This window comes from Mirounga angustirostris, unplaced genomic scaffold (genome assembly GCF_029215605.1).
Source record: "Mirounga angustirostris isolate CCGP_5_RB_7025 unplaced genomic scaffold, mMirAng1.0.hap1 SCAF_1, whole genome shotgun sequence".
Lineage (NCBI taxonomy): Eukaryota > Metazoa > Chordata > Mammalia > Carnivora > Phocidae > Mirounga > Mirounga angustirostris.
The window spans coordinates 58,343,289-58,356,775 of record NW_026991709.1 but is presented as its reverse complement, the minus strand read 5'-3'; the positions used below and the strand labels follow the sequence as shown (position 1 = coordinate 58,356,775).

The window sequence follows — 13,487 nt, the reverse complement described above, 5'->3', positions numbered from 1 at the left end:
GCCCAAGGCAGACACTTAACTGACTGAGCTACTCAGGTGCCCCTAAACATTTTAAGTGTTATATTTTAAGTTTTTCCTCTTCAAGCACAGTTGTGGTAGGGGCTGTTGGTTCTTTTGAAGATTGGCCTTCCTTTATCTAGATCATTGATCTCCAAACTTTTTTATTACATACTTCTATAAGTAAAAAAAATTTATATACAATATATGTATATATATTTACAAATTATATTCACAAACTATTATACTAATGTATTTTGTATAGTAGGAAACATTCACAAAAACAGAAATGAAAAAGAGTAAGATAAAAATAAATAGAAACAGAGTGAGAGGGGTCCGGACAGGGTTGCCACTGAGGGTCCTTAGGGTTAGTCTTTTATAGAAAGCTAACCAGGGAACTTAAATCCTTCTAACATCTCTATTGATATCACCATTGAGCAAGGACTAGTGATAAGACCTTCAATGGCTTACTTCCTTTTTAGGGTCTGGTTATTCTTTGTCGGTCACAGGTGATTATCATAAAAAAGACACCCACCCACCCACCCCCACGCCTAGGGCAGGGTGGTCCAATTTGTCCCCTTATCTCTGGGTTCCCCACACCTCACGTTTTTGGGATTTCTTTGAGCCTGATCACATAGACCCCTATCTATCTCTCCCTGTTTAGACCTGCCTGTCCCTTACTCATTCCCCCCCCCCGGAATGGTAACCCTAACCCTAACCCTAGGGAAAGGGACGATGACCGCTCTGGCTGCTTCCTGCTGAAATGGGGCTGTGGGCTGTAGGGCAGTTAGAATCCTTCCAGGTGTCAGTCCAGGGGCCCTTGGTATGGCTCCAGGGGGTCATGATGGGCAGCAAACGGTACATGCATCAGCACATTCAAAAGGATGAACATGAAGCAAGTATTAGGCCCAAAATTATGGTCAAATGTCTTAGATAGGATCCCCAATTACCAATTTTGTCAAATAGATCAGTAGATATCTTGATCTTATTTAATTGATCACAAATGTCCCCTATTAATTGGGTCACCTTGCAGGAGTTAACTGAGTTGTTGAAACAATACATGTGAGGAAATTTTTCACACCCCAAATGGTGTAGCAGTAGTAGACAATCAATAGTGGTGTGGTTCTCAAGAAGTCCTTCTCTGACTTCATTTAATTCTTTGGCTGAGTGCATCCAGTGGCTGGAAAGTATCATTTAGAGTTCATATTCACAAATATTTTTGATAGATTGCTTCTCCTCTTGCAAATACAAAATGATTTGGAAAACTTTCAAGTTTTTTAGATGAAGAACGTGCTTTATGAGTACTGTAGTTAGTAATTTTGTTGCCTTAAAGGGCTTTTTCCTTTTGTTTTTTGAGGTCATTGATGGCCCAATGAGATTCCCACCATCTTGACAAAGACATTCCATGCTGAGAGCTGCTTTTCATGCAGAAAATAAAAGGGAGATGAGGACATCTGAACTCTTATTCATGAGCCCTTTACTACTCTGGGGACATAGGAATGATTGAAAAAGTAGTGTGGATCATGACTTAGCAGGAAAAAAATAACACATATTCCTGGGCTGCAAACTGGGATCATTCATTTAATCATAGCCCAACAGAGCAGGTCCTGCTCATCTCCCAAGATGTCCCCATTTATCACATTTCACACATGGGGCTCTTCACAGGTGAAAGTTGTGGCAGCTAACCTGAATGTAGCTGAGGAGGCCCTGGAGGCTTACCAACGAGAGAAACAGCAGCGGCTAAATGAACTGCTGGTCGTGATTCCACTCAAGCTCCACCAGGTGATGGGTCTGGAGATGATGCGCCGCCCTGTCTGAGCAGAAGAGCCACCACACCTGGGCTTTCCCAGAAAAGATTCGTGGGTCACTCGTGGGAAGAAATGCAGCCCTTTGCTGAGAATTCTACCTGAATAATGACACCCCAACTTTTCTTATCCATTCTCAGATTGTTGTGAAAGAGTAAGAGCCAAACATATGTATTTCCCGATGGCCCATTATCACTTCCAGAGGCCAATGAATTGTTTCAGGTCTGAGGAAATGAAGAGCCTATGACTTGTTTTAAATTTATTTTTTAGTTTGTTTATTTATTTTTAGTAATCTCTGCACCCAACGTGAGGCTCAAACTCAAGACCCCAAGGTTAAGAGTCCCATGCTCTTCCAACTGAGTCAGCCAGGTGCCCCAAGGAGCTTATGACTTAAGAATGGAATGGTTTGGAAGTTGAAATCTTGGATCTTGTGCACATCTTTTCACACCATCTTCAAATAGACATGAATTATGCAAGAATTATTATAATCTTGCTTGTTTTTTTTTTATTTTTTAAAAAAATATTTTATTTATTTATTTGACAGAGAGAGACAGTGAGAGAGGGAACACAAGCAATAATCTCTGCTTGTTAATGAGGGAGGGCAAGACAAAAGGAAAGTGTCCTTTCTTTTTCTTGCCTCTTGGTTCATTTCCACACTCATTAGAATTACAGCTTATATTAAGGTGCAGAGATGCATTCAGTACCCTATTTTGTCAGGTAAAGCGAGAAAGCTGTATTTTAGAAGAAAAAGCTTAGATCAGCCTCACATATATTTTGTGTAACCTGATCCAAACTGGATTAGCTTTATGTAGCGATTTGCCTAATACACCCACCGTGAAATGTTTGTCCCATGGTTATGCAGCAGATATTAGGCATGGTCTGGGGGAAGATTTGCTGTCCCTACAGGGACATAATGTGGCTTACTATCTGAAGGCAACTCTGGCCCTTTTACCTTACTCAGTGGTGGGAATGACAGAAGTCCAAAGGCAATGACCTAAACAAGGGACAGAAAAGGAAGTGCTTTCTATGATCTTACATTTAGTTTGATCTTGGTTTTGTTTGGGTTTTGATAGGTAGAGTATGTAGCATTTGGAGAAATTCCTAACGATCTTTCTGGAACCTTGGTCTTTTCGAACTATTCCTTGGGACGGCTCCAAGAAAGAATCACACAGCTCCATGAAGAAAATTCCAAGCAGCAAAAACTTAACAAGGACTGCCGGGAGAGGCGCAAACAGCTTATCCGAGAAAAGAGAGAGATGGCAAAAACCATAAGCAGTGAGTAACTAAGCCCACGGGTTATCCAGTACTATCTTGGTAAGAGAGGGAACTATTCAGTGACCACCTCCAGCTTTGAAGACAGTAAGTTACCACAGAATCAGAACCACTGAGAGCAAGGAAACCCTTGCTCGTCTTCCCAGCTACCATCTTTCCTGATACCGCTGACTGAATGGTCACGCTCTTGTTTTAGAAGAATCAATCCTTTATCATAGAAACTGTTTCTCTTAAGTTTAAAAGGTTTTATGCATGATGAAATATAGAGTGACATCACTAGCCACCAAGCTTAAGGAATCAAAACATTGCCCGTACAACTGAAGCTCCTCCTCTTTCTGCTACTGTTCCCCAGCCCCTTCCCCAGGGTCAACTGGCAGGTGAGCACATATGCATATGGATGTATCCACACACAACATATGGAACTACTTTGCATGTTTTTAACTGTAATATTATTCATATCATTTTGCAGTTCACTTTATTAGGCCAATTTTTGAGAGGTATCCATACTGCTGTAATTTATTCACTTTAACTGTTACGATAATATTCCATTGTAGGACTCTGAAAGAACTTCTTTCTTCAATCTTCTGTTGATGGATATTTCACGTATTTCTAATTTTTCACGAAGACAGAACTATAGTAAATCTTCTTGTATGCATCTCCTTGTGCACGGGAGAAAGTGAATCCCCAGGACTGGGGTGTCTGGGTTGTAGAGGGGTGTTACGCGTTCCCGGCAGGCACTCCTGTATTTGCCAAGCTGCTCTCCGATGTGGTTGTATCATTTTATCTCCAACCGCCCCCTCCTCCCCCCCGCCCCCGCAGCCTGCCACTTCCCTGGCAGTGAGAACGTCTCAGGCTCCGTATTCTCAGGAACATTTGACGCTGTCAGGCTTTAATATATTTGCCAGCCTGGTGGATGTTAAATTGTATTTCTGTGTGGTTTTTTATTCGTGATTCCTGGATTCTGGTGAGGTTAAATATCTTCACGTACATTAGTTATTTGCCATTTATTTGTGTTTCCTTTTCTGTAAGGTGCCTATTATAAACCTTACCAATTTTTTACTTCTACTCGTTTTATTACTGATTTAGGCAGTTCTTTCTATATTCTGTCTTTTAAGCCACCTCAAATTTCTTCTTGTGACTTGCCTTTTTACTTTGTTTAGTGTATCCTTTTGGGATATAGACATTTAAAATCTTAATATAATTTTATCAATATTTATGGTTTGTGCATTGTGTCTGTGTATATGTCTTGTTTTTTTTTTAATTGTTTTTAAAGATTTTATTTATTTATTTGACAGAGACACAGCGAGAGAGGGAACACAAGTAGGGGGAATGGGAGAGGGAGAAGCAGACTCCCTGCCGAGCAGGGAGCCCGATGCGGGGCTCGATCCCAGGACCCTGGGATCATGGCCTGAGCCGAAGGCAGACGCTTAACGACTGAGCCACTCAGGCGCCCCTGTATATGTCTTGTTTAAGAAATCCTTTCCTGTTTTGAGATCATAAAGATATTTTGCCCATAGTGTCCTCTATTAGTAGTGTTCTTCATATTTGTATTTTTAATCTATCTGGAGTTGTGGATATTATAAGATGCACAGTATAAAGACTACTATCCTTTAAAATACGTTTTGAATATTTGATATATGGAACAGAAGTGTAAGTTGTGAAGTTTCCAACTTTAAAAACAACAATATTGGGGCGCCTGGGTGGCTTAGTCAGTTAAGCGTCTGCCTTCGGCTCAGGTCATGATCCCAGGGTCCTGGGATTGAGCCCCGCATCAGGCTCCTTGCTCTGCGGGAAGCCTGCTTCTCCCTCTCCCACTCCCCCTGCTTGTGTTCCCTCTCTCACTGTCTCTCTCTCTCTGTCAAATAAATAAATAAAATCTTAAATAAATAAATAAAAACAATATTGCTAATATCTTAGTATCTATTTTAATGCCACAGAACTGTACAATTAAAAATGTTTAAAATGATATTTTATGTTATGTATTTTGCCATAATTGAATAAAAGTATATATATATATTAATTTGAAAAAGAAAAAAAATGGGAAGCCTATAGTAGTCAACTAGTCAGCCAATCCAAGTTGCTTGGATTTGTAGAGGCCAGTTTCCAGTGAGTGTTGATGGTTCTGCCTTCATGGGCAGCTGGTTCTGCAAGGCAGCTGGATTATAAAATACAAAATACATATTAGGACTGCATGTTTAAATAACACTAATTTGAGACACAGTTTTGTCAGGTGTAAGCCTTGAGGTCCCAGTGCTTCTCATGTACTTCACATTCCTCTGGCTTCGGTAGGCCCTGAATGTTGTTTATATTTGAAAGTACTATTCATCAAACCAAGGAATAAACTAGTATGAAAACAAGGAAAGAAGCTTGTTTCAGTTGGGGCAAACTTTCATTTTGGGAAAATGTGTGAAGATGAAATGAAGTTTGCAAATTTGCAGAGTGTTAATGGAAATAAAAGGGAATAGTTCCATGTGGTATAAGTTTTATTCAGCAACTTTCAGTTCTTCTCCCCACCCCCCCACCCCATTTTCTGAAAAGCAAGTTGTGAGTCTGGTTAAAGTTTTCCTGATTCTGAAGGTGGAACACGGAGTGGGTTCCTTTTCTGTAAGCTGGAGAACAAGGCTTAGCAGTGATGAGGAACACCACGCTTGGCTTGAGGTTGCCTTCCTCCTTCCATAGACTCAGTGAACAAGAAGAGGAGAGTCTAGGGCGCCTGGGTAGTTCAGTTGGTTGGGTGACTGCCTTCGGCTCAGGTCATGATCCTGGAGTCCCTGGATCGAGTCCTGCATCGGGCTCCCTGCTCGGCAGGGAGTCTGCTTCTCCCTCTGACCCTCCCCGCTCTCATGTGCTCTCTCTCATTCTCTCTCTCTCAAATAAATACATAACATCTTTAAAAAAAAAAAAAAGAAGAAGAGGAGAGCCTAGAACATGGTGGTGGGAAGGAGTAAGTTCACTTCATTCCAAGGAGAACACAGCTCTTGGCCATGGAGAAGGCATGTGGTAAATATTCCAGAAGGCTTTATGTCCCCGGTAAACACTAGTTGGCCTAATCAAATCAGGAGAAGGGCATTAGGCTGGCTCCACAGCGGGAATGGCAAGGACCAGAGTCCACGTCCTAGTACATGAGGCTGTCATGGGAGAGGGCACTAGCTGGAGGGAGTCTCAAGGTTCTTACTGAGGCCAAGCAGGCAGCCACAGGCTAGTACATGTGTACAAATAATCTAAGCATCATTTCATTTTTGCATCACTGATTATCATGGCCGCCACATTACACAAGTCCATGGGGATTACACTCACACAGAGTACAAGTGAACAGCCCTTCCCAGATCATGCACAACAGCAGTCATGCCAGTTATATCATTATAGTCAAACCTTAACAATGACACCAGATACAAACTTCCACACCATTGCAGAACTGTATCATCTTCTGATACCTTAGGGCCTTCAGACTTCACTTAGGGGACAGTCTGGTACCTGAGAAAGTCTTGTTACAAGAATTACATTTTCTTGGGGAGCTCAGACCCCACAAATGGAATTTTCCCTAGAAGTTCCAGGGTTCTCATGTTGAGGAAAGACAGTAAACAAAAGTAAGATATATTGCATGTTAGATGGAGATCATTGCTAAGAAGAAAAATTAAGAAGGGACGGGAAAGGAGAGTGCTCAGGTCTGTAGGACCCAGGAACCGCTCCCTGGAAAGGTGGAATACTGGTAAGGTGTGGTTTTCCCTGGTTAGAGGACGAGGACCTTGGTTACCCCTTCAGAACTGAGTGTATTGGAAATGAGCCTTACAACTTGCTTTCAGAAAATGGGCTGGCAAGAAGGAGCCATGTGGCTATTTGGGGAAGAACATTCCAGTCGGTGGGAACTGAGATGAGAATGAGCCTGGAATGTTTGAGAATCAGACTTTAATTTTTACTTGGAGTACGATGGAAACACTTACTTCCTCTAAGTGCCTGCTCTGTTCTTAACACTAGATGCTGTAGAGATCAGTGACTTAAAAAAAAAAAAAATCTGAAGAGTTCTTTGTCCAGTTGGGGCCCTTGACAGTCTGAGGAGGGGCACAGCAGAGGGTGGAAACAACTGGGGGAAGGTGGAGTCTGCCTTACACAGGATTTTCAAGTAGATGAAAAGACAACCAGGAATGGGCATTTTAAGTGAGGAAAGGAGCTGGCGAAGAGTCACAGAGGACAAGTCAACTGGTAGCATAAAATCTTTTACTATCCTCTTGCAAACTCTGTTCTTTGGAATGTTGTTGCTACTGGTATTGTTCATTTAATAACAATGCGGGCCACAGAACAACCTAAGACAGTGAAGTCTTTTTTTTTAGAAATGGAAGAAACGGTCCATCAACTAATGATCAGCAAGTTTGGCCGTGTGATAGACCTAGAAGCCCTTCAGACACTTTCCGTGAACACAACGCTTGAAGAGCTAAAGATCAAAAAACTTCGAAAGGAGCTAATGAATGCAAAGGAAATGAAGATGTGGGAGGTATGGCTGAGACAACAGGTGACCTGCCTTGGCTGAACGTGGGTCAAGGCAAGAAACACTGTGGTTCCTGCGAAGCATCTGAGCAGCCAGAGATGAGTCTGTGGGCCCCACTTGGCTCCCCCATGATCTTAAGCCTGTCTCAGCATCCTGACCATTCGCTTAGTTGAAGGGACTTGTCTGTCTTGGGGTGAAAGCACCAGCACTAGGTTTTGGGGTCCTGGGTACATGAAAATATAACAAAATGGCATGGTTGATGACCAGGATTCCCCTCTGAGGTCTACATTAATGTATAAATAAATGCTCTGACAGTGTTAGAGATGGAACCGCTGTGCTCGGAGGATCACAGTTGTAGTGTTCCCTATAGCTTTACATGCTGTTCATATCTGGAAATTAGGAAGCATCTCTAAATAATAAATTCTATAACCAGGTATGGACTATTTCGCTGGTGGGGTCTTAGAAGATGTTAATGCCTACACTGTTCCCTGAGTTATGAGATGAGGCAGTGTCCCATTGTAGCCAGGTTCAAAGATAGGAGCTTGTATAAAGATTTTATAAGCCCCCAAGTCATGATGACTTCTTCAGTTTCCTGTCTTATCAGTAGACAGGGCAGGAGAAGAGGTTCCTAGTGTCATCTTGTCTCATCTTTGCTTATCCAAGATTTTCAGGGAGGGGAATGCTGGAGATAATATGTGCAATCTAAAATAATTTTCGGAGCAGTAACAGAACAAAGGAAAGCCACCAGGAGATGCATGGCCATTCAAGGCTACTTGAGGATCTTGGGCCAAGGCTGGGGAAAGAACAATATATGAAAGTTTTCTGCTTAAATCAATACTCTTCCTTTTAAGTAATGAATAGCAGCACTGTTTGCATACTGATTTCATTCTTCAACAATGAAGTGATATCTATGTCTATCTTTTTTACCTCCTTGTATCTTTGAGCATACCTACATTCTTCTTTTCTCTAATTGAACCAGAGCCAATGCAGTTGGCTCTGGTTGCATTTTCATAGTGATTTTCGATTATATTTTTTCATATGCATATTTGCTGAATGGTTTTGATCAAATCTGGACATGTATTTTTCTGTTTCCTCTCTTATTTACTTAACCCATTTTACATCTTCCTGTCCTGGCAGGAAAAGATTGCTCAGGTACGATGGGAGTTGATGATGAAGACAAAGGAACACACTAAAAAGCTTCATCAGATGAATGATTTATGTATTGAAAAGAAGAAACTTGATTCTCAGTTGAATACACTACAGAACCAGCAGGTATGTTCCTTTTCTTCAGACCTTTTATCAGAGTTGGGGAAGCTCTGTGAAGGTAGCTATTCACAGGAATATCAAGTGCTGGCATTTAAACAAACCTTGATCTTGTACCACTTCCAGTCCACCTGGGTCCCTGAGGACATGAAGTTGCTAGTACCCACTTTACAGGTGAGCCTGGGGGACTAGTTTTACTGCATGCCTTTTGGGGGACATGAGTTTACATATGTACTAATCTATGGGGTTTGCCTTAGCCCTGGAGAGGTAAGGTTAGTTAGGTACAAATGACACCAAAATAATCCCTAAATTTGGTAACAAATACCCATTTCCAATATTTGTTTATTTCATTTGATTTAAAGTGGGTATCTTTCATTGTAGGATCTCATATTACTTTATTAAAACACTTGTTACTTTTTATGGCTTTCAACTTTTTCTTATATAATAGTTATTGAGCCTGACATAATACTTAATACATAGTATATGGTGGATATCTTATTTAATACAGGTTTACCTGATTCAAGGTTCACCTAGGTGAGGTGTCCTCTAGGAACTTAACACATATGCGCTATGTTTTAAAATATATATGTCATATTCTTACCGAAGTATCTGCAAAAACGCCCATTGTTTCCCTTGGTTTTCTTTAAGCATCCTGGAAATGGTCTAAGCCAGGGTTTCACAAAGTGTGGTCCCCCGAAAAACAGCATCAGCATCACCTGGGGAATTTATTAGAAATGCAAATTCTCGGGCCACCCACAGATCTGAATCAGCAGCTCTGGGGGAGGGGCCCAGCCAGCTACATTAACAAGCCTTTCAGATGATTCTGATGCAGGCTAGAGTTTAAGAATTACCTAAGTACAAGTCTAGAAGCAAGAATGAATAAGAGGATTTGGGAGGTTTATTATTGGAAATTCAGTATGAGAGGATACTAGAAATCTGAGTATTGAGGGCCCTTTACCCACTGAAGAATTTTCGAATTAATCAGGACGGTGTTCCAGAAGGTTAATGCCTAAACACGATCTTCATAGAATAAGCAGTCATACTTGTTGGCTATATTATGTGCTTTGGTAAGTCCAACACACTTGTTGGCTTTATGTGCTTTGGTAAGTCCAGATATATTGGAGAAAAGAGTCTGAAGTGTTTGAGTAGAAGATCAGTTAAATGGGAAAGGAAATTCATAGTATATGTCTCTTTACATAGGAGATCCTTACATATATATCTTTACATAGATAATTTTTATGGTATTAAAGTAATAGATTTTCATGTATAGTCTCTTTATGTGGAATGTCTCATACTGCTACTCTCAAAATACTACTTTCCAAAGCTCAGAGTAGTTAAGTAACTGCCTCGGAGCTAATGAATGGTGCTTAGTTTTTAAACCAAGGTCTGTCCACCTCCAAAGCTGAGTCCATTGCTATTATTCTTCCAACAGTCTAGGCATGAATTGGGATATAGATGGCAAGAACAAAAAAGGATCAGACATTTCAAAGTAAGAATAGCCAAACTTTGACTGGATATGGTGAGGAAAATGAGAGAAAGTTAAGGTGACTTCAAAGTGACCAGCTGGAGTGATGCCATGAGCTGAGGCATGGGTTTAGCTACAAGTAGCCAAAAGCCCTGTGGAGAGTAGCTTAAACAAATAGGGGTCATTTTCCTCACTAACAAGAAGTCTGGAGGTGATGACTGAGGGTTTTTGGCTTAGTGGGCCTGTGATGCCCGGGCCAGTAGCTCTCTGATTCTCTCAGTGATTCTTTGGAGTTTCCTTCGAGGTCACATGATGGCTGCCTCCGCTCTAAGCACAGAGTGGATATACTACATAAGTGTCATCTTCTTCCCTTTAACATGCATTCAAGGCTTTTTGAGCAGGTCCTTATGTCACACGCTCCAGGGCAGGTGCTGGGTAGAGTGGTGAGATCCATCTAGCTCTTAAAGGCACAGGCTCTTGCAAGAAAGGTCTCAAACAGGCATTTAGGTTGAACCATATGAAACTGCCACTTTTTCAACCTAAAAAAGGAGTCTCAGATATAAATTTTAATGGTTCAATCTCATAATCACGATGATACATGATGAATGTTCTGAAAACACAGAACAGGAAATCCTAATCTAGTCCACAGGACAAAGGACTCCCTAAAAGTGATGTCTGGAGCATAAGCAGGAGTTGGCTGGACAGGAGAAGGAATTGGATGAGGAAATAGAGATTTCCTTTTTGGGAAACAAAATATGGGCTGTATAGAAAATGGGGGTACCCCGTCTTTTATGGTTCCAGTGCTGAGCCCTTCTATAGTAGGAATGAGGGATAGCTATCTTAATGGGATTTGCATTTCAAGAGTTACTCATTAGCCAGAGGGGCACATTTCTAATGGTGGGATTTCAGTGGAAGAATTGAAGGCCCCTTAAAATAAGAAGCAATGGGTATTTAAACTGACAGTAAGATAGGCACTCGTAACATAAGAATGGGGAATTTTTCACATTACACGTGATGTTTAAAGCAGGGAGGTGTTTTCTTTTAACAGGGCAATGCCTTCCAGGGCCCTCGGAAAGCGGACATTGTGGCAAGAGAGAAGGTCACTGAACTGATCCAACTCCAGGCAGAAAGGATTTTGGCCTTAAAGGAAGAGATTGCTCTCTTGCGTAAGAAAGGTGGTCTTATCCTACCCCTCATTCAGCCTCCACAAGAGAAGGAGATGAAGCCCATGGGCCTTTAAGTTTGCTTTTTTCTCTCAACTCCGTCCAAGATTTCCGACATACAACTTACCGGAAGTTCTGTTTCCTTGCCGGCTGCAATAGTCCTATTATTTTAAAATGAATTTATTTAAAAGTCTAAGACCAGATCCACTCATATAGTTTTAATAACTTTTCTCCAATTTGGTTATCTTAGAATGGACTCTAGCACTCAACATCTATTTCTTATTGAACGGAACCATTTTAGATCTGTTGGGAGCCCACTGGATTGAATATGGAGGCTTCAGAAGCTGTATGTATCTCAAAACTGCAAGAAAGCATCTGCAATATATCTTGTTTTAGGAAATCTGTCTCTTGCTTATCTGAATTTTTAGCCATCGGCAGGAAAAACTAGCAATCTGTGAGAAAGCTTGCTTGTTTCAGTCCTTGGAAAATCAACTCTGATATTCAGTGTTTTCTGAGAACAAAAAACAAAAGCACGAGCTATTCTGCCAACAGTATCTTAGAATGAGATGCAAATCAGAATTCTGACATTGTTAACTCCACAGAGCAGTTATTTGAGGGCTCAGGATGCAGGAAATGCAGACAGAGCTGTTAGCTTTGGATTGGCCGAAAGCAAGAGACTACCCAGCTTCCTGAATCACCCCTGGCTTCGGCAAACTCCTCAGCTCTGAATGGAGCAGAGGAGTATGTTTTGCAAAATGGTCAACAAGGCGGCTTTTCTCTGAAGGTGTTTGCAGCTCTACCAGTATTCTAAGTAGTCCCATAGCTTTTCACGTCCTCTGCATTTTCTTCCAGGTTCTAGTCGAGTCATTGGCTGTTTTTGATGTAGACCCCTAAGTCTTGATAGGTTACATCACTCTATCACTCTGAGAGACTGGCTCCAACCATCACTTTTGATTGTGCATAACATTTTAAACTATTTTTTTTTTTTTTAACATTTTAAACTAATTTGATTGTCCTTTTCGTTTGGGGGTAAGCGGTGATGGGGATTCATGGCTGTACCCATTTAGGAATGATCTCCCTGATATTTGGACCCCTGTTAGTAACAGAGCTTAGCATTTGAGATTCAGAGCTCTCTGGGTCCATATATATGAATGAGCGTCTCCACTGAGCTGTCCCAGAATAGAAGTTAGTCATGGAGAAGGAAAGGTGAGGAAGGCGATATTACATCAGCGTAGAAGGTGACCCGGCAACGTCAAGTCTTCCTAACCTGTGACCAGCCTGCTGATCTGTCCTTCCCCGAGATTAGATAGGACTTGCTTCCTTTCAAAGATTCTTTCATGTTCCCATTTAAGTGATCCAAAAAGTTTGTGCCCAGTAGCTTAAATCCCTGGTGAAGTAGCTTCTGTACTGGAGAGTGCCCTTACTTCCTCTGCTGTACACCCTAAACGATGGGTGCCTTCAAGCATCTAACAAAAATTGCTAGTCCTAGCTCTGAGGGTTTTACTTCCTCATTGCTACATGAAGTTACCCCCGAACATTGCTTAACGCAACAGGCACTTCTCTCACCCGGGGTTCTGAGGGCCAGGGATCTGGGAGCAGCTTAGCAGGCTGCTCTGGGCTCAGAGTCTCTCCCGAGGTTGTGGTCAAGCTGTGAGTTGGGGCCACCCCATGCGAGGCTTGGCTGAAGCCGGAAGGGCTACTTCCAGATGCACTCACGTAGCTGTTTGGCAGGAGGCTTCAGTTCCTCGCTGGCTGGCTACCACAATAAGCAACTGCCTGGATAAAGGGGTTAGTCTCCGGGAAAACCCCGTTCCCTAGGTGGTAGTGAGAGCCAGGGGAAGTTACGTAATCTTCCTGGGCCTCATTTTATTATCTGACAAATGAGGGATTTGGATAAGCTCTAAGTCTCTTTCCCATTCTGAAATTCTGTGATTCTAATCGCAGCAAGAATGACTTTAGAGTCTATGGAAGAGCTGTGGCAAAGACTCCCTGAGTTTTTCAACTCTGTAAAACCAATCAGGATTATTTATTTCCACCCC

At 41.7% G+C, this 13,487-nt stretch overlaps 1 protein-coding gene across 2 annotated transcripts in view; it reads left to right on the top strand.

The window, feature by feature from the left end:
* The window catches only part of CFAP44 (cilia and flagella associated protein 44), a 140,813-nt gene extending 127,333 nt beyond the window's left edge, over positions 1-13,480 (top strand). For both annotated transcript variants that reach the window (XM_045902872.2, XM_064590201.1), the window contains 5 exons: positions 1,663-1,779; positions 2,876-3,077; positions 7,403-7,563; positions 8,695-8,829; positions 11,334-13,480. In XM_045902872.2, coding sequence (XP_045758828.1) covers positions 1,663-1,779; positions 2,876-3,077; positions 7,403-7,563; positions 8,695-8,829; positions 11,334-11,525 — 807 coding nt within the window. In that variant the 3' untranslated portion in view covers positions 11,526-13,480. The remainder of the gene's footprint in view (positions 1-1,662; positions 1,780-2,875; positions 3,078-7,402; positions 7,564-8,694; positions 8,830-11,333) is intronic.
* The last annotated feature ends 7 nt before the right edge of the window (positions 13,481-13,487 follow it).